At 41.0% G+C, this 26,546-nt stretch overlaps 1 protein-coding gene across 17 annotated transcripts in view; it reads right to left on the bottom strand.

Moving 5' to 3' along the window:
• Positions 1-26,546, bottom strand: part of dab1 (DAB adaptor protein 1) — an 861,244-nt gene that overhangs the window by 170,520 nt on the left and 664,178 nt on the right. For all 17 annotated transcript variants that reach the window (XM_062979600.1, XM_062979599.1, XM_062979591.1 and 14 more), the window contains one exon: positions 16,869-17,065. In XM_062979600.1, coding sequence (XP_062835670.1) covers positions 16,869-16,935 — 67 coding nt within the window. In that variant the 5' untranslated portion in view covers positions 16,936-17,065. The remainder of the gene's footprint in view (positions 1-16,868; positions 17,066-26,546) is intronic.

Here is a 26,546-nt window from a genome sequence, read left to right as displayed (position 1 = left end):
GACAGGCACAGTTAGGCCTCACTTAGGCCCTTTTCCACAGATTATCTGATTTTAACTGGATTATATGGCAGTGTAGACTCAAGGCCCTTCCACACAGCTATATTACCCATTTATAATCTTATATTATCCCCTTTGAAACTGAATTATCTTGAGTCCACACTGCCAGATAATTCACTTCAGTGTGCATTTTATCCAGCTGTGCGGAAGGGGCCTCATATAATCCAGTTCTAAACAGATAATATAAGATTTATAAATATAACAGTAGAGTCTTACTTATCCAACATAAACAGGCCGGCAGAACGTTGGATAATAAGAAGGGATTCAGAAAAAGCCTATTAAACATCAAATTACGTAATGATTATACAAATTAAGCACCAAACATCACAACACATGGACAAACGTATAAATACTATACAAGCATTCACAACACATGGACAACGTATAAATACTATACAATACTACACAGGGACATAGGCCTCCTCTATTCCTCACCACTTTCACAATACAACAAACAACCAAATGCATTCTAAACATAAAGACAACCATTACAAACAGACATTCAATACCACCACTATCTCAACAATTTCTCACCAACACCACCAGACAACGCCACAGAAAACGCGTGGCCGGGCACTGCTAGTTTATAATATGATTATAAATAAATGCCATAATGTGGAAACATCTGATGTCAGTTTATAACTTGTGACATTTTTTAAAAGCTGCGGACATTAGAAGACTTCCAAGTGTATATATTCTTGCAAAAGAGAGCTCTCCAAAATTATGTAGCTTAGTTTGTTTAATTTTAACAATGCCCACAAATAAAGAGTACAGCTTACATTTCACCAATACTCCTGCTGCAAGGAAAAGATTATATCTGCTGGTATTACCAAGAAAAGCTATTCTTCCCTAAGTGTATTTAGAAGTTCAAATACCAAGAGGGGAAATCAAGGCAACAGATTTTTAACATAAGGATATGAGCTGATGCCATTTTTAAAAGCTTTACTCACACACATCAAGTATTAATTTAAACAGCATAAGCCCTTACAGTGTTTCCATAGGGCAAAGCAGCCAGCACTATGCTATAGGAACAACAAGAGCTCCAAAAGGTGATAAATATTTAACTACAAAAATTCCCTTAATACTGACCTTTTATCACAAATTATATGCCCCTCCTTTACACACCACTGACCCTTTTTTATCCTGAAGCACCTTACACTACAAAGCATAAAAGCAAGTATTTGTTAGAATTGTCTCATCATAAAATTTCCAAGTGAAAAAAATTTCTGTAGTAGTTTACCACTGTCTTCTTCTGTATAGCACTAACAATCATTAGCTATGCTAGATTTGTTAGATTCCCTTATATTCCCACAAAGTTAACTCTCATGCACCTGAAGCAGCAAGAGTCATTCTTCCTTGTGCCCCTCTTGATGCAAGGAAATGGCACATTCAGGAGATGGGGAGGGAGGAAAATCCCTCCTTGTCCCCACCACCGGTCTCCTGGTGTGTCATTTCTTTGTGTCAGGAGGGTGTGTGGAAGAACATTATGGTGTCCAGGGAAGGTTTTTTTAACTTTTTGGTGGGAAATTTGGGGTTTGGGGGGAGGGGTGGGTGTTCTCTTGGTCTTTCAGGATCCTGGAGCCTGAAAAACCAAGATGGCTGTGTTGATTGTGTCCAGGAATCATGTGCAAGACCCGGATCTTACCATATGATCAGGATCATACCAGGTGTTTAATTAATTTGGAACAAACCAGTGAAACCCTGGTTTGCTCCAAATTTTATTTGGTTTTACTGGAGAAATCATTTGGACATCTCCCCCTTTTTGGCCCAGTCTGGATGGGCCCCTATGTTGTAGCCCAGCCTGCTCCTGATCTGTCAGGTGAGCCTGAAGTTGGGCCTGTTCAACCTGTGATTGTCCCTGCTTCTGACTCTGGGATTACTCCTTCACCTGACTTGTCAAAGGGCTCTGGGTTTGGGCCTGAGGGTTCCTATGCAGTTAGAGTTGGAGGAAACGGCTGTCCCAAGCCAGCCAGAGTTTCACTTGGAGGATTCTGGGAACAGGCACACAATGGTTTCAAGCTGACAGCTTGAACCGCATTCCTTGAAGGACACAAGGTCGGTCTTTCCTTTGCCAGATGGGCATTCTAGTGAGGATGCTAGTTGTGATAAGGCTAATGAGCTTGACAGAAAGAAAGCACACACACACACACACACACACACACAAACATTTCCAGCATAAGGCCCCAAACGGAATTTGGCCACCCATGCCACCTACAGACTTTTAATAGAATCACAGAATCATAGAATAGTAGAGTTGGAAGAGACCTCATGGGCCATCCAGTCCAACCCCCTGCCAAGAAGCAGGAAATCACATTCAAAGCACCCCCGACAGATGGCCATCCAGCCTCTGCTTAAAAGCCTCCAAAGAAGGAGCCTCCACCACAGTCCAGGGGAGAGAGTTCCACTGCCGAACAGCTCTCACAGTGAGGAAATTCTTCCTGATGTTCAGGTGGAATCTCCTTTCCTGTACCTTGAAGCCATTGTTCTGTGTCCTAGTCTGCAGGGCAGCAGAAAAGAAGCTTGCTCCCTCCTCCCTATGACTTCCCTTCACATGGCCATCATGTCTCCTCTCAGCCTTCTCTTCTGCAGGCTAAACATGCCTAGTTCTTTAAGCCGCTCCTCATAGAGCTTGTTCTCCAGACCCTTGATCATTTTAGTTGCCCTCCTCAGGACGCTTTACAGCTTGTCAACATCTCCCTTCAATTGTGGTGTCCAGAATTGGACAGAGTATTCCAGGTGTGGTCTGACCAAGGCAGAATAGAGGGGTAGCATGACTTCCCTGGATCTAGATGCTATATACCCCTATTTATGCAGGCCAGAATCCTGTTGGCTTTTTTAGCAGCCACATCACATTGTAGGCTCATATTTAACTTGTCCACGAGGACTCCAAGATCTTTTTCACATGTACTGCTGTTGAGCCAGGGTGTCGCCCATTTCTGTATATCTTTGCATTCCATTTTTTTTCTGCTGAAGTGAAGTATCTTGCATTTGTCCCTGTTGAAACTTCATTTTGTTAGTTTTGGCCCATGTCTCTAGTCTGTTAAGATCGTTATGAATTCTGCTTCTGTCTTCTGGAGTGTTAGCTATCCCTCCCAGTTTGGTGTCATCTGGAAACTTGATGATCGTGCCTTCTAAACCCTTCATCTAAGTCATTAATAAAGATGTTGAAACAGAACCGGGCCCAGGATGGAACCCTGTGGCACTCTACTCATCACTTCTTTCCAAGATGAAGATGACGCATTGGTGAGCACCCTTTGGGTTCGTTTCGCTTAAACCAATTACAGATCCACCTAATCGTAGTTTTGTCTAGCCCACATTTTACTAGTTTGTTTGCCATCATCTTGCCTGGTGTCGACGTGAGGCTAACCAGATGGTAATTGTTTGGGGTCGTTCTTTTTTCCCTTCTTGAAGATAGGGACCACATTCGCCCTCCAATCTGCTGGGACTTCTCCTGTTCTCCAAGAATTCTCAAAGATAATTGCCAGTTGTTCTGAAATAACCTCAGCTAGTTCCTTCAATACTCTTGGATGTAGCTGATCTAGCCCTGGGGACTTGAATTCGTTTAGAGAGAGGCCAGGTGTTCCTGGACAACTTGTTTCCCTATTTGGGGTTGGATTTCCCCTAAATCCTTTGTCCATTCCATGTTGCTGAGGTTGAAGATGGCTTTCTTTTTGTGAGAAGACCGAGGCAAAAGAAGGCATTAAGTAGTTCTGCCTTTTCCCTATCCCTTGTCACCATCACCCCATCTTCTCCTCACAGAGGCCCTATTCCCTCCTTGTTCTTCCTTTTTCTACCAACGTAGGCAAAAAAGCCTTTTTTGTTGTTTTTAATGTCCCTGGCAAGCCTGAGCTCATTTTGCGCTTTAACCTTGTGAACCTTTTCTCTACAGGAGTTGGCTATATGTTTTTTGGTGATTTCTCCCCTTTTCCACTTCTTGTGCATGTTTCTTTTGAGTCTTAGCCCAGTTAGAAGTTCTTTAGACATCCATTCTGGCTTCTTTGCACTTGTCTTATTTTTTTTTTCTTTGTTGGCACTGTTTGCATTTGCGCCTTGAGTATTTCACTTTTAAAAAACTCCCATCCATCCTTAACTCCCTTGTCTATTAATATTGGTGTCCATGGAATGCCATTCAGTATTTCCTTCATTTTTTGGAAGTCAGCTCTCTTAAAGTCCAGAATGCGTGTTTTAAACACTGTTTTCTCCAATTGCTAATTGCAACTATTTTGGCCCTTGGTGAGTGGATTGTGCTTTACTATTAAGGGCTGAGCACTGCATTTTTGTCACAGCAGGAGTCCATGAACTAGGAGTCCATGAAATTTAATTAGCATTAAGTAAAGATGGCAACCATCATATATTCTCAGCTTTTGTGGAAAGATAAAAATGAATAATTGAAACAGGATATGTTACAATTCCAGTCAATACATGGGTTACATTTCGCAATTGCGAGGAAAGTAGACCTGCAAAGTGCTACCCTCCATGACTGAATATGTTCCCTGTTCCATCTATGTAATTTGCTAGTGAGCTGCAACTCTTTATCTCTGAATCAAGGACCTTATTTCTTAAGAATAAAAATTTCCTCAAGGTAGCAAACTAGGTGATTACTTAACATAACTTCATATGCCTTATTAGATTCCACTGATGGCAGTTAATGAACCTGAAAAATACACATTTTTCCAAAATGTCCATCATTTCACACTGCACTAGGCTAGGCCACATTTGTTGATATATGCATTGTGACACACAATTCAGTGAAAACAAAGTGAGGAGGAAATCAACTTTCTTTACACTTTTACTGCACAGCAGGCTAGTAGTAAATACCAATTTGGAACTATATTGCCTAGTTTTGTTTTGATTTTAAACAAGACAAACCTACCAACACTCATTTGACTGAAATGAATTCTGCCTGGTTGGACCTTTATCCTGAGTTAAGAACATGAATATTATATTACATTCATGTTATATTAATATAATATAATAATATATTATATTATTGTTGTGACTGCGCCTTCGGGGATTATGGTTGATGGGGATGGAATTCGAAGAGGAAGAAAAAACCCTCGTTCACTGGATGAGTTGTGCAGGAAGCGACTTAGAGAGCTATATGGGGGATCTTCTGAGGAAGATTCAGATGGGGAGATGGATGCTGAGGAACAGGTGGTGGCTGGGGAAGCGGGCACTGAATGGGCACAGCCACCGGAGATGTCTGGGGATTTGGGGTCTATGGATACTTCTGAACCTGGGGTTTCTGCAGGAGCTGATCCCAATTGGGATGCTTGGAGAAGGGAGGATGGTTCTTTAAGTGTTCATGGGGCTAAGTGTGGGCAGGATGATTGGGACTCCGATGAATTGCTAGATACTCCAGATCCACGAGCTCTAGCTGTGTGGAGCTCAGACTCTGAGTAGATTTGGGTCACCTGGTGTTTGGGTGTGAGTGTTTGGTCACCCAGGAGGAAGGGGAATAAAATGGGAATGTTTGGCCACTGCACTTTGCGTGTGGCAAGGTGTTGCTGAGGCGCCATTGGGATTTCTGTGCATTCATGAAGACTGGACTGGGACTGTGCTTCTGATCTGCTGTTACCATCGTTGCTTGGGTCTTTGTGCCTTTTTGTGGACCTGGTTTTGATGACTGCACCCTCTTCAGACCTTGGATCAGAATTTGACCTTGCTACTGCCTTCGCCCTGTGATTGATGACTACTATCGGCTTTTGACTCCTGGCTTGCTCTTTGGACACCGCTGTTATCTCCTGACCTGACCTTGGAATCCCGGACGACGTCTTTTCACCATCCTTTTGGAGCCTTCGGCTTTATCCACATTGTGGAAGCAGTCTACTGCATTCTTAGTTTGTTTGTTTGTTTCCTGACCAATTTGGTGTTTTCTTTTGGGAACTGTTCCTTTGAAAACTACAGAGCCGGCTGGCAGGGCTTGGACTCAGAAAGTGCAGTTTGCACTAAGTTTGTTTAGCTTTGTTTTTACCTGCTTGTGTTGCTGAATTATATTTTTGTTTGAACTGCTCTTGAAGCACTGATAGTGAAGTGTTTCAAGGTTTTTTCTGTGTTAACATTACCTTTTGTCTTATCTGCTGAATAAACTCTATTTTTGTTCGCTAATTGGCATCTGACTCTTGACAGATTGCCACACGCCAAACAACAACAACAAAGGGCCAAGTTAACATGGCTGGGCTGGACGCCAGTGTGGCAGCTTTGGAACTGGAATTGGAAGCCTTAAAGAAGGCACAGCAGATCAAAGGACAAGTTATTGTTCCTGAACATTTTGATGGAGCCAGGGAGAAACTCCCAACCTTTTTGGCTCAAGTGGACCTATACTTTTTGCAAATATCTGACCTCTCGTTTCCTACAGACACTAACAAAGTTGCATTTATTTTGAGTTTACTAACTGGGCCAGCGAGGCGTTGGGCAGTTAATGTAATTAGGGGCAATAGCCCAATTAAGAATAATTTGGTGGACTTTAAGGCAGCTCTTACTGAGACTTTTGGAGATCCTTTACAAAAGGAAAATGCGGGTTGGGCTTTATATCGGTTAAAGCAGGGTAAAGGATCTTTAATTGACTATTTGAATAAGTTTAATTTGCTTAAGCATCAGTTGGACTGGGGAGAACATGCTTTTATGTTGGCATTTACTGCTGGGTTGAATGATGGTTTGCAGGATGAACTGTCTCGTGTGGAACCAGCTCAAAATTGGGATGAGTTGGTAACCAAAGTTTGTAGAATTGAGGCTCGGTTGGAGTTTAGAAAGAAGACTCACAGGACTCCAGTTGTGGAGTATCATGTTAGTGCCCCTGTGAACTCTGGGGAGGAACCCATGCAGCTTGGAGTGCAACGCAAACTGTCCCAAGAGGAAAAAGATCGACGCAGACGATTAAGGCTGTGTTTATACTGTGGAAATGAGGGGCATTTTGCTCATAATTGCTCTTTAAAACCATCTCAGCTGCCGGGAAAAGGGAAGCCCTAATGCGCCATGAGTCCAGCGCATTAGGGCCTATGATGCAATTGCCTAGAGGAAATAAGCATGTGTTTGTGGCCATACAATTAAGTGTAATGGGTCAGAGACCAGTTAGCACTCAGGCATTTTTGGATTCAGGGGCTACCATTTCGTACATAGACCAAAGTTTTGCAGAAAGGAATAAGATCTCAATATTGAAGAAAAAAGTCACAGCTTGGATGGAGGGTGCTGATGGAAGGTTGTTGCATTCTGGGACGGTGGATCAAGAAACAGCGGGTGTAACCTGGCAAGTGAAAGGGCAAAAGGGGACGTTAACTTTTGATGTCACTGCACTACCTAGATATAATGTCATCTTAGGTATGGACTGGTTGACACAGGTCAATCCTCGGGTGGATTGGGCTCGCAAAACTATTAGCTTGGACCCGCCAGTGTGTTTAACTCTAAACAAAGTCGGTGGGGATATGGAAGGTGTTCCATCTTGTTATCGGGACTTCTGGGATGTGTTCTGTCAAAAAGAAGCAGATAAATTACCACCACATAGGCCTTATGATTGTGCAATCAACTTGGTGGAAGGAGCTAAGTTGCCTGCAGGCAGGTTGTATGCGCTCACGGTACCTGAAAGACAGGCTTTAAGGGAGTATTTGGATGAGAACTTGCAGAAGGGTTTCATTAGACCTTCTAACTCGCCTACGGCCGCTCCAGTCTTTTTTGTGGCAAAAAAGACAGGCGACTTGAGACTTGTGTGCGACTACCGTGTGCTAAATAAGTACACTGTTCGGGACAGGTACCCTCTACCTCTAATTCCTGAGTTATTGTCACGGGTTCAGGGAGCTTCCATCTTCACTAAATTAGATCTGCGCGGGGCTTACAATCTGGTGCGTATAAAGGCTGGGGATGAATGGAAGACCGCGTTTAACACCTGTTATGGCGTTTACGAAAATTTAGTAATGCCATTTGGGTTGTGCAATGCGCCAGCGGTATTCCAACGGTTCATTAATGATGTGTTCCGGGACCTTTTGGACAAATTTATGGTGATTTATTTAGATGATATATTAATTTATTCGAAAAACGTTCGTGAACATGGGGAACATGTGCGTCAGGTTCTGTCTAGGCTCAGGGCAAATGGGTTGTTTGCTAAGGCCTCAAAGTGTGCCTTTCATGTGTCTGAGGTGGAGTTTTTGGGACATGTTATATCTGGGAGGGAGCTAAAAATGGACCCGCGAAAAGAGGACGCTGTCAATACCTGGCAAGAATTAACCTCCAAAAAAGATGTGCAAAGGTTTTTGGGTTTTGCCAATTATTATAGGGAGTTCATTCCCCATTTTGCACAATTGACGGTGCCTTTAACCCAACTCCTGCAAAAGAAGCGTTCATTTGAATGGACTACAGAGGCCAAAGAGGCATTTGTACAACTGAAACGTAGCTTTCATAATGGGAACGTTCTGGTACATCCAAATGTGAACAGACCATTTGTTGTTGAGGCAGATGCTTCTAATTATGCGCTGGGAGCAGTGCTCTCGCAGAAAGACCCGTCCGGTAGATTAAGGCCTTGTGGTTTCTATTCTAGACAATTCACTGCGTTTGAACAAAACTACACGATTTGGGAGAAAGAGTTGCTAGCTATCAAGGTGGCCTTCGAAGTTTGGAGGCATTGGTTGGAGGGGGCTAAACATCAGATAGTGGTCTTGTCTGATCATAAAAACCTGGAGCATTTGCAGACTGCAAGGAAATTGAACCAAAGGCAAATTAGGTAGGCATTGTTCTTTTCCAGTGTTGACTTCAGAGTGCAATTTGTAGAGGGGAAGCAGAACTTGAGGGCTGATGCTTTGTCTAGGAAGCCTGAGTTTAAGACTGCTGAAATATCCTCTGAGCAAACCATTTTACCTGTTTCATTGTTAAATATGGTACAGGACAGGCAGGATCTTCATGACCGGGTGTTGTCCTCTCAAAAAGAGGATAGGTGGACGCAAGAACAGCTGATATTGCTCTCTCAATATATGAGGACTATACTGCCTATTTTACAAGATGAGGACGGGGTACTATCACGTAATGGCCAGATTTTTGTACCGCCTGGTAAATTACGCTTGGAAATCATCCAAGCATATCATGAAGAGCCAACTGCGGGACATTTTGGGAGATTTAAGACTGTACAAGCCATCACTCGTCATTACTGGTGGCCCAAAATGAGGCAGGACATTTTAAAGTACTGTGATAGCTGTGCTATTTGTCAGCAGTGTAAACATCCAGTGGGTCGACCTTGTGGTTTATTATCGCCTCTACCCGTCCCTGAAAAGCCCTGGCAGATTATTTCTATGGACTTCATTACTGATTTGCCTAGGGTGGGTGGATATACTTGTATTTGGGTGGTGGTTGATTTGTTTTCCAAGATGGCTCATTTTATCCCATGCTCTAAAGTACCGGCGGCTACTACTCTAGCCAAGTTATTTGTGCGCCATATTTTCCGTTTGCACGGTGCTCCAGAAGTTATTATTTCGGACAGAGCACCGCAGTTTGTGTCGCAATTTTGGAAGCAGTTCCATGCGTAACTTGGAACTAAGCTGAATGTCTCCACTGCGTTCCATCCGCAGACTGATGGGCAGTCTGAACGGGTAAATGGTCTGCTGGAACAGTATTTGCGCTGTTTTTGTTTACAGCAAGCTGGGGATTGGATTCAATGGGTACCGGTGGCAGAGTTTGCATATAACGCAGCGACACATAGCGCTAGCCAATACTCGCCTTTTGAAATTATGTATGGTTGCCATCCACGTGGGGTAGTAGCGCCTGCGCAGAATACAGTGTCGCCTGATCCAGTATATCGTTCCAGTGAACTCAGGACCTTGCAAGACGTTGCAAGGAAGCTTCTCCTGGAAGCTAAAGCAACGCAAAAATCACAAGCTGACAAACATCGTCAGCCTGGAGTGGAACTGAAGGAAGGGGATATGGTGTGGTTGTCTGCTAAGCACATCAGGACGCATGCAGGAAAATTTGGAGCTCGATTCTTAGGACCTTTCCCCATTGTTACCAAGATCTCTTCTGTGGCATTTAGATTGCGGTTACCTTCCACTCTGAAGGTTCATCCGGTGTTTCATCGATCTTTACTAAAACTGGACACGTCATCTAACCGGTCCTCAGTAGTTGCGGAGGTCTCGGATCCCACATTAATTCCGGTGGGAGGGGCCTTTGCGGGGAGGGATAGTGTTGTGACTGCGCCTTCGGGGATTATGGTTGATGGGGATGGAATTCGAAGAGGAAGAAAAAACCCTCATGATGAGGGTTCACTGGAGGAGTTGCGCAGGAAGCGACTTAGAGAGCTATATGGGGGATCTTCTGAGGAAGATTCAGATGGGGAGATGGATGCTGAGGAACAGGTGGTGGCTGGGGAAGCGGGCACTGAATGGGCACAGCCACCGGAGATGTCTGGGGATTTGGGGTCTATGGATACTTCTGAACCTGGGGTTTCTGCAAGAGCTGATCCCAATTGGGATGCTTGGAGAAGGGAGGATGGTTCTTTAAGTGTTCATGGGGCTAAGTGTGGGCAGGATGATTGGGACTCCGACGAATTGCTAGGTACTCCAGATCCACGAGCTCTAGCTGTGTGGAGCTCAGACTCTGAGTAGATTTGGGTCACCTGGTGTTTGGGTGTGAGTGTTTGGTCACCCAGGAGGAAGGGGAATAAAATGGGAATGTTTGGCCACTGCACTTTGCGTGTGGCAAGGTGTTGCTGAGGCGCCATTGGGATTTCTGTGCATTCATGAAGACTGGACTGGGACTGTGCTTCTGATCTGCTGTTACCATCGTTGCTTGGGTCTTTGTGCCTTTTTGTGGACCTGGTTTTGATGACTGCACCCTCTTCAGACCTTGGATCAGAATTTGACCTTGCTACTGCCTTCGCCCTGTGATTGATGACTACTATCGGCTTTTGACTCCTGGCTTGCTCTTTGGACACCGCTGTTATCTCCTGACCTGACCTTGGAATCCCGGACGACGTCTTTTCACCATCCTTTTGGAGCCTTCGGCTTTATCCACATTGTGGAAGCAGTCTACTGCATTCTTAGTTTGTTTGTTTGTTTCCTGACCAATTTGGTGTTTTCTTTTGGGAACTGTTCCTTTGAAAACTACAGAGCCGGCTGGCAGGGCTTGGACTCAGAAAGTGCAGTTTGCACTAAGTTTGTTTAGCTTTGTTTTTACCTGCTTGTGTTGCTGAATTATATTTTTGTTTGAACTGCTCTTGAAGCACTGATAGTGAAGTGTTTCAAGGTTTTTTCTGTGTTAACATTACCTTTTGGCTTATCTGCTGAATAAACTCTATTTTTGTTCGCTAATTGGCGTCTGACTCTTGACAATTATGGTTATATTCTACTGCCACATATGGAGACTTAGGTTTTCAGTCCTTTCTGTCTAACAGAGGGCGAGGTGATCATCAAAACAGTTTACAATGGAAGAAGAAATGCCATTGTGCTAAACACTAGGTGAAGCTAAAATCAATAAAACAGTAATTTCTAGATTTCTGTCTACAACAATGCCCAATTTAAATAAGCAAATGTGAAAATGAGTTAAACAAAAAATACTTCTTTAAAAATAGGCTGTGATTTTTTAAAAATCATTTTTCATTCACATCCATACATGAAAGACTAAGGAATGTGATTGCTTTCAATTGGGAAAAGATTCAGACATACACTTGTAATATGGCATATAATCTTATTTAGAATTCTGGGACCATCAAATTCACTTTCAAGATGGAGGATTGATGACTACAGATGGGTTACACCACACAAAAACCAGGAAGAATGTCTTTGTCAAATGCATGACATTTTATCCTTAGGGGGTTGGAAATCATAGCTTTAATATACAGTGTTCCCTCACTACTTCGCGGTTCACTTTTTGCAGATTCGCTGTTTTGCGGTTTTTCAATAAACTCTAAAAGACTATTATAAATCATAAAAATACAATTTACAGCCTAAGGGAGGAAGGAGAAGCCAAAGGGAGAGAAAAGGAGCCCAAGCGACAACAGGAGGAGAAGGAGGTGATTTGTCAACACACGACTGTTGATAAAGACTTAAAATAGTGTATAACTACTAAAATAATGTATAAATATTAAAATAAATATAGTGTCCCTACTTCACAGATTTTCTCTTATTGCGGTTGGTCCAGGAACCTAACCCCAGCAATAAGTGAGGGAACACTGTATATCTGAAAGCTAGATCTAAACACTAGGATGGGAATTCTAGGGGGAAGGCTGAGAGAGAGAATGGGAGCCCCAGTAACATTTACAGCTGGATAAAGTACGGCAACAAGAAATTATTTAGAATGGGGGAAAGACCCCTCTACTTTCTCCCGTTACTCTTGGTACAGGGGCATTCTTCTGGACATCAGGCAGAGTGCCAAGGAGAAGGTAGAGTATAGCCTTGACACAGGCAGGATGGGGGTGGGGTATAATTACAAGGCCTGCCATCTCATATCCCCAGGCCGCTTGAGCCTGGGAATGTGGTAGGACAGTGAAAAGGGTGCCCAGTTTAAGTCAGGAACTGGCTCAACTGTCTTCATGGAACTAAGGCCCTTTCTAAACTTTATTGTTGTTGTTGTTGTTGTTGTTGTTACTACTACTACTACTACTACTACTACTAGCACCTGCTTTTTCTCTCCATACAGAGACTTAAAATGGCACACAACTTAAAACATACAATTTATTTACAGCATTTATATCCCGTCCTTCTCATCCGAGGGGACAAATATTAAAATAGTATTAAACAACATTAATATTTTTTTAAAAAACAGGTTAAAACTATAAAACCACATAAAACCACATCACAAAAGGACAGAAGTCCTTGATGGTCTCAAACACCATCATTTGTAAAAGACTGCCTGAAAACAAAGGTTTTAGCCTGTTACTGGAAGGACAGCATGGAGGTGGCCATTCTGGCTTTCCTGGGCAGGGAGTTCTAGAGTCGAGGGGCAGCCACTGAGAAGGCCCACTCTCTCTTTCCCACCAATTGAGCTTGAGATGGAGGTGGGACCAAGAGAAGGTCCTCTCCTGAAGAGGGCCCAAGCAGATTTGTACAAGGGGATGTGCTTGGCCAAATAGCCTGAGCCTGAACCATCTAGGGCTTTAAAGGTCATAACCAGCACTTTGAATTGTGTCTGGTGGCAGACTCGCAGTCAGTGGAGCTGCTGCAACAGGGGGTTGTCCACTCTCTGTAGCCAGCTCCAGTTAGCAACCTCACTGAAGCTGAAGTTTCCGAGCACTCTTCAGAGGTAGCCCTGCGTAGAGCGCATTACAGTAATACAGACGGGATATAACTAAGGTATGTACTACCGTGGCCAGATCTGGCTTCCCAAGGAATTGGTGCAGTTGGTACACAAGTTTTAATTGTGCAAAGGACCTCCCAGCCACTGTCGATACCTGGGTCTCCAGGTTCAATGCTGAGTCCAGGAGGACCCCCAAACTGCAGACCTCTGTCTTTAGCACAGACTGGATCCCTATTCTCTGATCTGCCTTCCGACTGGCCAGGGACACCTCTGTCTTGTCTGGATTAAGTTTCAATTTGTTTGCCCTCGTCCATTCCATTACTGATGACAGACACTGGTTTAGTATCAGTTCAGCTTCCTTGGCTTTAGGTGGAAAGGATTATCAAAGCATATGATCAAAACAGATAATCCACATTATCTACTTTGAACCAGATTATATGAGTCTGCACTGCCATATATTCTAGTTCAAAGCAGATAATCTGGATTTAATATGACAGTGCAGAAGGGATCTAAGTTGGGGGAATGCACAAATTCAGGCTTTCTCTCTGATCACACGCATGAAGCATTTAAATGTGGTGGGGCTGATTGAAGTACATATCACTCTTTAGTGGTCAGTGTAGATAAGCCCATATTCTGCATTAACAGACACATAGTTTCTAAACTGAGGAAAGTTATAGTTCTAAAATCTATATGTTGTGTCCCACTTTCTCATTGCTTATTTTCAGGAGTCTGGTCTACATAATGAAACTGTGGGGTCTAGAGCAGACATGGGCAAACTTCGGCCCTCCAGGTGTTTTGGATTTCAACTCAAATGGCGGGAGTTGAAGTCCAAACATCTGGAGGGCTGAAGTTTGCCCATGCCTGCTCTAGAGAGTACCCAAGGAATCAAATGTTTACTCCACATAAAGGGAAATCTCTTTAGTGCACACACAGTTTTCAATTGTTAATGAAAAATGATACCTAGTCACTGAAGAAAATAAGAAACCTATATATACGGACTTCTAAGTATGATTAAAACTACTGAATTGTGTTCCAAGTTCCTAATTTAGTATGTGCACATAATATATATAAAATAGCTTCAGCTCACAAATCTTTACAAAAACAAGAGCATGCATCACAAAAAGATTAATGGTATTCTTTACCTATAATAATATGTTGCCAACAATCCCTTTACACTGGGGATAGATTTTATAAAGCTGCAATTCTACAGGAAATCGGAGACCCCTATAATTTGAAAATAGTCAAATACAACATAATAATTGCTATTAAGCAATCTTATCTTGCACACAAACACATGATAACACATCTTAATAGCAATTATTGTTGTGTGCAAACCACATTTTTTCACTTCTGTTAGACGATACAGCACAGTAGGCTGGCCCTAAGAATGTGAATGTGCAGTGAAGTGAATGTTGTTGCTTTTTGCTTATCACAACTTTCTTTTGTCTATAATAACCAAACTAGTTATTTTGCTGATCTAAAAAGATTACTTTATAGAACAAGATTTTATAGAAATAAGGGAACAGATGCATATGCTTGCTGTCTTTTGACAAACATAGGGGCTTATTCTGCCAAAGATTTAATCTAATTTACTGATACTATAGACACTTACTGTTTCTGCCTCACTTCCCTATCCCTATTCTTTTTTCGCTTTCCTCACACCTACATGTGAAAGAGTTTGTAGAGCCAGTTTTTAAGCATGAATTTTAAATGTGCGTCCTTTGTTTAATCTGTTTTGTATATTTTAATATAGAAATATAGTATTTATAGAAATACATTTCAATATGTATCTTTTACAGAAATATATTTTAATATGTGTATTTGTGGTATATTACAATGTTCGTGTGTTTTAATTATTCAAACTACGAGGAGAGGTGGGTAAGAAATAAAATTCTTATTATTATTCTTATATTTAATTGTAAGCCAAATATGAATGAGGAATATCAACCAATATTTCTTTAAGTGCAAAAGTACTTCAGAAGCAGATGAAGAAGTATTAAATGTAACCTGAGGCATATTGGTTATTTATTCAAGTAGTCTCATGTGTCTGAAATAACTACTTATGAGACTTTACATTACAGGTGTGTGTGTTTGGGTGGGCGGAACCTCCCTTGCATATAAATTACCAACAGTAATTATAATTCTTGAGGATAGAAAGAATTTTATTTGCTTTACATGTTAATATAAACCAACCTAATTTGTGTTTCACAAACTAAAGCATGCACTTGTTCTCCAGTGTTCATACTACTCCAATTTCACACTGTATGATCATCAACAGTCTCAAACATTATCCTTACAGCCATTATAAAACCTTGTATTTCCAGCTGTTTATAAGCAGACTACTCACCATAAAGGCAGTATTTCAAATTTGATTCCTACAAGCTCCCATGATACTCTTGGAAAATTTAAGAGTAACTCTGTTTCTAAGACGTCTACATTCATCAAGGCCACTGGTTTATTTCAAATGCTTACTCCATCTTTCTACTACCAACTTTGCATCATACCACTGGGATGAAGCAAACATATAACAGCACAGGACTTGAACTATGTGACACCAGACCATTATATAGGATGGGCAAGCAGCCCTCTACGTGTCACTGGACTATAGCTCCCTCAGCCCAAATCAACGGAACCAATTCTAATCAAACCACACAACACATAAAGGAGGAAGACAGCATCACATAAAGCAAGCAAGGTATCAAAACAAGAATCTATTCTGATGCTACTAACTTGAAAGTGTAAAACTCTGAGACTCTCAAAGTCTCAGAGCAGGTGACAGTAGTGGCCAAAAGGTGGTAATAAAAATTGGTAAGTTGCTAATTCTGGAAAGCAAAATCCTGTAGTGTGGCAGCAAATTACGAGAGGGATTCTCCTTCTCCACTTCTTCGATTGACAAATACTCAGGAGTGAAGCATTGACACCTTAAAACAGGTGCTCTGCAAGGAAGAACAGTGGAACTGGGGTAGTGAGGATGTTATATAATCCAAATTGGGTTGGACTATGAGTTTTAACTCAAAGGCATAGGAAGGGAAACTGTGTGTCCAACATAGTATGCTTCTTAAATACCTGCTTGGCCTGAACTGAGTTTTTCTTTACAGATTCCACACAATCTATACATGGTATAACTTTGTTCCTAGCTACCACACAGAAACAAAATGGGTACATCTTTACAACTTTGAAGATGAGAATGATGTTATCTCTTTAAAAACCAAGGTTAATACAAGACAATCTGCCAACAACCCGGTTAAAGACTAAAGTTTGCATTAACAAATATTCAGTTCTTTAAACCATATTTAGACTTTGTAAGAGAGCACCTGATCCCATCTCACCTTGGAAGCTAACCAGTGCAAGACCACTGATGAATGCATATGTTTTTTACAGCTGATATTAGCTTCTGTGGAGGAGCCTCCGGTGGCCTAGGGGATAAGAGCCTTGTGACTTGAAGGTTGGGTTGCTGAGCTGAAGGCTGCCAAGTTCGAATCCCACCCGGAGAGAGCATGGATGAGCTCCCTCTATCAGCTCCAGCTCCATGCGGGGACATGAGAAAAGCCTCCCACAAGGATGGTAAAACATCTATTGAACACTTAATTATAATGGTGTCCTACCTTTTTTCTTAGAGTCTTTCTTTGTGCTGGTTTTAACAGCCACTTGAAGTTCTGTCTCAGTTGACATCCTATTGTATCCTTAGTCTTCTTCACACAGTATCTTGGCCAGGCTCATTTAGAAGAATTCTCCAAAAGAATTACTTATTTTTTCAGATACTAGAATCCAGGCAACTCATTTTATTCACCCTTTTGGAGTGCTGCAAGAAGAAAACAACAACATAAATGAGACATGAGAAAAATGAAGTAAAGATTAAACTCTAAGTAAGAGAAGAACAACTGCAAATGTGTCAGGGACATTTTTTTTCTTCTTCTTGCACCCACCTGCTGCACTGCATTTCAGTGTGCCTATACTGATCTCATGACAATTTTGGGTTTTGTCAGTTTTAGAGTGTGGGTATAGAGTATAGTGGAGCAAACTGCTGTATTTTAAGATACTGGAAGGGAATTGGGGGCTAAAATCAGGCTTTTCAAACGAAAATGTGAGATCTTTGGGAAGATTCTTTGCAATTTTGTAGGCTGCTTTTATGGTTTCCAAGTGCTGCATGGGAATCACAGGCCACACCTTGCCTACCCATTTCCTATTTGTGTTGGTTTTCAATCTGAGATTTCAACTATCTATATAAGTTTATGCTCATTTTCAGGTATGCTGAAAAGCACCTACTGTGCCTTTAGACATCTGTTGACATGTCTGAGTTTTCAATAACTTTTTGTTTCCAAGTCACGCTTATTCTCAATATATCTTCTCCCTTTCCTACTTCCTTTTCCTTTTGATGCTTACCCTTAGTTGAATACAATATAAGTTAGTGTTTAAAATAAGTCCACAATGATTGATATCCTGCAAAATTTGACTAGTCAGCTGGATGTTGGCAAGTGATTTCTGGAAAGCATGTCCCACCATTTTACCTGCAAAAGCACATGCTGCTTTCCAAAATTCAGGATGTCTCATGTGGCATCCACTAGGCCAGACACTTAGCTGCATCTTGTTTCTTTCTGGCTGCCAGGCTAAATACAAGGGTGCTTTTAACTATTTTGTTTGGTTGTTATGATCAAATATAACTTGCTGCATTACCATCATGAAATGATGGATTATCAGCACCATCATTTGTTTGGACTCAGCCAACAAAATTAAACACAGACTAAAAAAATGTACTAAGAAATTTTATTAATAAACAAAAAGCAATTAGGGACTATGCAGTAAAGAAATAAGATAAATGCTGATAAAGCCGTTTTGTACATTATATATATAAAGGATAAAAAAAAATTCGGTCTAGGACAAAATAACAAAACTACACATCCCAGAAACACTAAACTTGGCAACACAACCCCTCATCCATGCCTCTACGTTCATACAACAAAAAGAAAAGAAAAATGAAGTCCTAATTAGAGGGAGAGGAATAATTGTTTTTATCCAATTGCTGCCAGTTAGAAGGCTAAGCTCTGCCAACTTAGTCTCCTAGCAACCTACTCAGCCCAGGGGACAGGCACAGTTAGGCTTCAGGCCTCTTCCACACTGACTATAAGATACAGATTATCTGATTTTAACTGGATTATATGGCAGTGTAGACTCAAGGCCCTTCAACACAGCTATATTACTGATTTATAATCTTATATTATCTGCTTTGAACTGGATTATCTTGACTCCCCACTGCCAGATAATTCACTTCAGTGTGCATTTTATACAGCTGTGTACAAGGAGCCTCATATAATCCAGTTCTAAGCAGATAACATAAGATTATAAATATACAGTAGAGTCTCACTTATCCAACATAAAAAGGCCGGCAGAACGTTGGATAAGTGAATATGTTGGATAATAAGAAGGGATTCAGGAAAAGCCTATTAAACATCAAATTAGGTAATGATTATACAAATTAAGCACCAAACATCATATTATACAGCAAATTTGACAGAAAAAGTGTTTCAATGCTCAGTAATGCTATGTTGTAATTACTGTATTTACAAATTTAGCACCAAAATTTCACAATGAATTTAAAACATTGACTACAAAAACATTGACTACTAAAAGGAAGACTTCGTTGGATAATCCAGAACACTGGATAAGTGAATGCTGGATAAGTGAGATTCTACTGTAATATGAAATAATTACTGTGGTAATCCAGTCCAACCCAATTCTGCATTGGAGGACACAATCCAAGCACGCCCAACAGATGGCCACCCAGCCTCTCATTAGTAGTAGTAATAATAATAATAATAATAATAATAATAATAATAATAATATACAATCATAAGGTTAGGAGAGACCCCTAAGGATCATCCAGTTCAACTTCCTTCTACCATGCAGGATGACCAAACCAAGTATCCTGACAGATGGCCATCCAAGATCTGCACAGTAATAATACAAATTGAATCATAGATCATTGGATCATCCAGTTCAACTTCCTTCTACCATGCAGGACGACACAAACCAAGCATCCTGACAGATGGCCATCCAAGATCTGCACAGTAATAATACAAATTGAATCATAGAATCAGACAGTAGAGACCCCTAAAGGCCATCCAGTCCAACCCAACTCTGCCATTGGATGATACAATCCAAGCACTCCCAACCGATGGCCAGCCAGACTCTCAATAATAATAATAATAATAATAATAATAATAATAATAATAATAATAAGAAGAAGAAGAAGAAGAAGAATATCATACAATCCTAAGGTTAGCAGATACCCCTAAGGATCATCCAGTTCAACTTCCTTATATCATGCAGGAGGACACAATCCAACCACTCCTGATAGATGGCCATCCAATATCTGCACAATAATAATGCACATCGAATCATAGAATCAGACAGTTAGGAGACATCCCTAAGGCCATCCAGTCCAACCCAATTCTGCCATGCAGGACACAATCCAAGCACTCCCGACAGATGGCCACCCAGCCTCTCAATACTAATACTACTACTACTACTACTACTACTACTAATAATAATAATAGTAATAATATCATCATACAATCCTAAGGTTTGGAGTGATCCAGATCAACTTCCTTCTACCATGCAGGAGGACACAATCCAAGCACTCCTGACATATGGCCATCCAGCCTCTACATAATAATGATGATGAAGGTGATGATGATGATAATAATAATAATAATAGCATAGAATCCAAGAGTTTGGAGAGACTCCTAAGGGCTGTGGCGCAGCTGGCTAGTAACCAGCTGCTATAAATCACTACTGACCGAGAGGTCATGATTTCGAAGCCCGGGTCGGGTTAAGCCTCCGACCATAAAAAAAAAAAAATAGCCCCGGCTTGCTGTTGACCTAGCAGCCCCGAAAGACAGTTGCATCTGTCAAGTAGGGAAAATTTAGGTACGCTTTATGCGGGAGGCTAATTTAACTAATCTACAACACCATAAAACTGCTCACGAGGAAAAGAAGAGGAAGAACAGCCACCAATGGACGGTGAAGCAACAGCTTCCCCTGTGGCCGGAATCGTGAAGCTGGAAAGATGTTAAAAATGCCTCTGTGTCTGTCTAAAAACTGAATGTTGTTTGTCTGTTGGCATTGAATGTTTGCCATATATGTGTTCATTGTAATCCGCCCTGAGTCCCCTTCGGGGTGAGAAGGGCGGAATATAAATACTGTAAATAAATAAATAAATAAATAAATACTATGCAGCAGGACACAATCCAAGCATTCACAACACATGGGCAATGTATAAATACTATACTATACTATACAGGGACATAGACCCCTTCTACCCTCACCACTTGCACAATACACAAACAACCAAATGCATACTAAACATAAAGACAACCATACAACAGACATTCAATACCACCACTACCTCAATAAGTTCTCACCAACACCACCAGACAACGCCACAGCAATGCTAGGCACAGCTAGTATATTTTTGATGCATTAGCATCCTATATGCAGACTTTGATAAGAATCTTGAAATTTCAGACTGGACAATAGAATCCCAGTAATTATTGGATAATTTTCGCTACTTCCTCTTGAGTGTGTGATCTATCTGTTTGCTATTCCAATCAAAGAATAAAACATAAATCTAATGGTTCAAATTCTAATCTCCTTATGCAAAATAGATTATGGTTCTATTTGCACAGCAAACACCACTATTCATAAAATAATATGCTGCATAACGCATTCTCGCATTTCCAATTTGTTGTTTCAACACATTTTATCAAAATTTGCATGGAGATGAGTTCAATACTTCTGAATGGAAATTTGCAAGTTTTCCAGTTTTTAAAATGTCGAAACAAACCCAAACTCAAACATGAAAGCTAAAATTGCTCTGAAGGGAATGGAAATAGGCAGCAGTCAAATTATTTACTGCTCTGAAAGAAAAAAATCAGTATTTTTCATTATTATTTTGGCAGTAGCACATTGCATATCTCCGCTAAAATACATTGTATACAGAAAGACAAAGTAAATGAAAGTTTTTACCCTCTAAAGTAATAATTATAATAAACAAGAGAGGGGAGAAAAAGAGAATAACAGAGCAAAACTACAGCAAGAAACAAAATAAAGTGCAGATAGGTAAAAATGTGCCTAGAGAATATGTAGCTACTTAAAGTGGGTTCAGATCTCAAAAGATATCATGAATTTCATTCCAAAGTACAAAAGGAAGCTTTTATTTCTCAGTAGTATTGTGTATAATCTTTAGTGCTTTCTGAAGAATGGCTAAGAGGCCAGATGACTGGAAAAGCAGCAATGTTAGCTTCCATAAACAAGCAGAAAAGGGGCAATTCAGAAAAGTACAAACATATCACACAGGAAGTACAGTGAGTAGAACACAAAGAAGAAGCAAAAGCAGAAGCTGTAATAGTAGTAGTAAGTAGAAAACCGAGATCAAGAGGCACCTGAAAACTGGGACTGATACTATGAAGTCCTGGTGTGTGTGAGAGAGACTTAGGGGTTACTTTATTCATAAAATACATTAATTAAACAGATTGATTTTTTTTTAAAGTGTGTAGCCTACAATATCACATTGACCCCGTCACTACATAACAAGAGGAGGGATACTGTCATGAGCAGAAATCCTTGAGGTTTAGTCAAAATACTTCCGGATAATTTGGTGTAGGGCTCAAACCAGGCTTGAAGGCCAACCTGCCAACTTAACATCTGGTTTCTCCAGTGATGGAACAGCACAAATCCTCTTGCTATTGAGCCCATCTATTCTACACTGTAGAATGAATACAGTTTGACACCATTTTAGCTGCCAGGACTCAGTGCTATGGAATCACGGGGTTGTAGTTTTACAAGGCAAGGTCTTTAACCTTCTCTGCCACCTCCTATGATTCTCATGAACTGAACCATGGCAGAAAAGCTGTTCCCAATGCAATTTGTCCACATTCAGGTTTTGCCTTGATTTGTTGAACTAGAATATGTCAAAGCTAAGAAAGTGGAATGGAAAGAGGGAGAAATACTTGGTTCCTGGTAAAACTAAAAAGCACCTGGCATTTCACCTGGTGTTGATGATGACGCTCTGATTACTTGAACTATAACTGTTGAACTTTCTGAAAATGTTTCTGTTTTACATTATGTAATATTTACTAGTGTTACCATAAGCCACTTTAGCATAGATTTCCTAGGACTGGTGGTTAAAACCAGAAGGGCAAGCACATAATTTCATGTGCTTCCAGTAGAATTTTGTCCAATCCCCACTCCTGGAAGAAACTATACTTTATTAAGTGTTTACATCACGTGTAGGTACTAAGATCATATGAGCCCTTGGAAGAGACAAGATAATAAAACTGACAATAGGGGTACACAAAACAATTAAGCTGAAGGTTGTGCTCCCACCCTGCCTTACATGTAATGACCCCTTAAATCCTAGGTCATGCAAGTATTTTCAGGATTCAAGGTTCACTGTGTTTACAGGGAAGATTCCTTAGCGAAGAACAATATAGTGCCAGTAAAGAATGCATGGCGTTCAGGAGTTATGATATATTTGCACTGACTTTCCACTAAGTTATCAATATCCACCTCCTATTTAAGTTATGGTGCCCACATATCACAACTTGATAGTACTTATTTAATTGTACACATATATTTCTGCACATATGCAAGTTCAACCATTCCAAGGAAATGGAAATCCAAGGAAACTCAATGTCTGGAGTACGTCTGCACAACCTGCAGCACTGCAGGTGTTTTGGCTTCCAACTCCCAGAATTCCTGGCCATTGGACAAGCTGCCTAAGACTTCTGGGAGTTGGAGACCAAAACAGCTGGAGGGCCGCAGGTTGTACAGACCTTATAGCAGTGGTCCTCAACATGTGGATCCCCAGGTGTTTTGGCCTACAACTACCAGAAATCCCAGTGAGTTTACCAGCTATTAGGGTTTCTGGGAGTTGAAGGCCAAAACATTGGGGGACCCACAGGTTGAGAACCACTGAGAGCAATCCAGGAAAAAGGAAAATCAATAGTGTGTGACCATGGCAGTAAATCTTTCATAACATGTCACACAATTTGCACAATGAACACACGATTTATATAATGTGGCTACACTGATTGGAAAGTTAGACTAAGTTAGATTCCCCAGAAAAAGGGAATCGAGTAAGAGAGAGAGAGAGCGAGAGAGAGAGATTGAGATTTACTTACTACTGCAATCTAGTCAGAATGGGGAAAAGATTTGTGGGGGGGATAAAGTTTAGAGTTGAGGGGTGAGAGGGAAAAATAGGCAAGCAAAACTAAATCAGAGAGAAGGGGAAAGATGAGAAATAGCACAAGGAAGGAAGGAAGGAAGGAAGGAAGGAAGGAAGGAAGGAAGGAAGGAAGGAAGGAAGGAAGGAAAGAAAATGAATGGGGGGGGGGGGGAAACAACAGTTGAGGAAGGGAAGACAGAGAAAAAGAAAGCATTGAATTTAAGGCAGTACTGTAATGTGCTTTTAATCCAGGTATAGCAAAGTACTTTTGCTATTCATTTATAATTTCAGCATCTAGCTGTACTGTGCAACATGTATTTTAAATTACTGAAAGAGTTCACAGAGAATATATGTCAGGTTGTATAGACAGATATGCAAATCAAGTTAATTTTTCCTTTTAAATAAGTATGTTCTTTTCATAGATATGCTATTATTGATGCTCCTGTTAGTTTTATAATTACTTATCATTTATATGATGCCACCAAGGTAAAAATGGCTTTACATAGTACTGTGCATGCTGCTAATGCTCTATAACTGCAGGAAAAGGAATTCATTTACAAGCCACAAGGGACATTATCATTCATCTGAAATTCTAGTGCATTGAGGTCACAGATCTCAACGGTGGGCATCTAGTTAAGCATGGAAAGCCATATCAAAAAACAGATCAGGACATACTGAACTTCTGTTAACTTATAGTTGCTGACAGTTGTGCATCATTTTCAAAAACACTTTATACTAAATTATATGGAGAATAGGTATACTATACATGTTGGCAGTGTTATTGTCATGAAACAGCTCTAGCTGAATTTTGAAAATCTCAAGACACTGCTTAAAATTGCAAAATATAAATTTAAAACTTCCTGAAATCTAGGGAGCTATGAAGGAAAATAATGAATGGGCCAAAGCTTTTAGAACTCCTACATCTAGAACTACCATAAAAGGTAAAGGTTTTCTCCTGACGTTAAGTCCAGTCATGTCTGACTCTAGGGGTTGATACTCATCTCCATTTCTAAGCCGAAGAGTGGCATGACTGCATGGAGCGCCGTTACCTTCCCGCTGGAGCGGTACCTATTGATCTACTCACATTGGCATGTTTTCGAACTGCTAGGTTGGCAGAAGCTAGAGCTAACAGCGGGCGCTCACTCCGCTCCCGGGATTTGAACCTGGGACCTTTTGGTCTGCAAGTTTAGCAGCTCAGTGCTTTAACACACTTCGCCACCGGGGCTCCAGAACTACCATAGGAAAGTGATAATTAGCTTTGCTGTCCCAGACCATGTCCAATCAGAGACATATTAGTGTTATCTACTGCGAGTTCTTTGCTGGTGATGCAATCTGACAACATTAATCAATGTTAGGAACACAGCATCCCCATGAAAGGGAAAAGCCATGAAAAAAGAAATTGCCATTGTTTTACCTGAGAGAACATCACTCTGGGAATTTCTGAGACATTTAGCATAGCTTTAGGGATGACTTTCACTAGAAGATGAGCACATAATGGCACTTGAGGACCTAGAGATTGTTAGAAAAGTGTTTTTTCCTCTATAGAATTCTGGAACTCCTACAGCATGACAGAAGGAAATTATCCATAGAACCACATTAGAAAAAATATAGATTCTTAGAGTGAAAATTTAATCAAATTCACAAATAATCAAATCTGCAAAAGGCAAAACTGCAAATGTGGAGGTAGAACTGTACTAAGGATTTTAGAAATCCATTTGTTTAGCAATTCACAGTCTGGTAATTTTCTTGATAGTGGGGGCAGAAAATCCACTCTACATTTTAGTACATATTTGTATCCCACCTTGAGGAGAGGTGGGTAAATAATAATAATAATAATCATCATCATTATCATCATCATCATCATTATTTGAAACACAAATAGTCCACAGCAGACACTCTGCTGGCTGTTGAATTGGATCATACGTCGGACAATTCCCAAGTGTCTAGGACTGTGTGATGTATCGGCGAATAATGTGTGCAGATCCCAGTAAGGTGGCCTTCTGCAGCTGGCAGATGGTAATTTTGTCAGCACCAATTGTGTTTAAGTGCAGGCCAAGGCCTTTAGGCACTGCACCCAGTGTGCCGATCACCACTGGGACCACCCTGACTGGCTTGTGCCAGAGTCTTTGCAGTTTGATCTTTAAATCCTCATATCGTGTCAGTTTTTCCAGTTGTTTCTCCTCAATACTGCCGTCACCTGGGATTGCGACATCGACAATCCATACTTTGTCTTTTAACACGATCGTGAGGTCAGGAGTATTATGCTTCAAAACCCTGTCTGTCTGAATTCAGAAGTCCCAGAGTAGCTTGACATGTTCATTCTCTGTAACTTTTTCCGGCTTGTGATCCCACCAGTTCTTTGTCGCAGGCAGATGGTATTTGTGGCACAAGTTCCAATGAATCATCTGAGCAACGGTGTTATGCCTCTGCGTGTAGTCTGTATGTGCGATCTTCTTGCAGCAGCTGAGAATGTGACCTTTTGTTTCATCTGCTTCCTTGCAGAGTCTACATTTGGGGTCTGTTGTCAACTTTTCAATTTTGGCTTTGATGGCATTGGTTCTAATGGCTTGTTCTTGGGCTGCCAGAATCAGGCCCTCCGTCTCCTTTTTCCAAGTTCCATTTGTGAGCCACAGCCATGTTTTTTCTTTGTCAATTTGGCTCTCGATTTTTCCTAGGAACTGCCCATGGAGAGCCTTCTTTTGTCAGTTTTCTCTTCTGCTCTGGATTGTGTTTTTACAGTATTCACTCTTTGTCTTTTGAACTTGAAGTAGTTTACTACTGTTGACTTCCCTCAATTTTGGTTCTTGACTGCCTTTCACATAATCTGCCAGGGCATGTTTCTCTTCCTCTACCGTTTGTTTCACTTGCAGAAGCCCTCTGCCTCCTGATTTTCTGGGCAGGTAAAGTCTGTCAACATCACTACGTGGATGTAATAAGTAGTGGATTGTCATCAGTTTTCTTGTTTTCTGTCCAGATCATCCAGCTCAGCTTGTGTCCAGTTCACAATTCCAGCAGTGCATCTAAAGACGGGGATGGCCCAGGTGTTGATAGCCTTGAT

This window comes from Anolis carolinensis, chromosome 4 (genome assembly GCF_035594765.1).
Source record: "Anolis carolinensis isolate JA03-04 chromosome 4, rAnoCar3.1.pri, whole genome shotgun sequence".
Taxonomy (NCBI): domain Eukaryota; kingdom Metazoa; phylum Chordata; class Lepidosauria; order Squamata; family Dactyloidae; genus Anolis; species Anolis carolinensis.
This window is presented reverse-complemented; position numbering and strand designations above follow the sequence as displayed.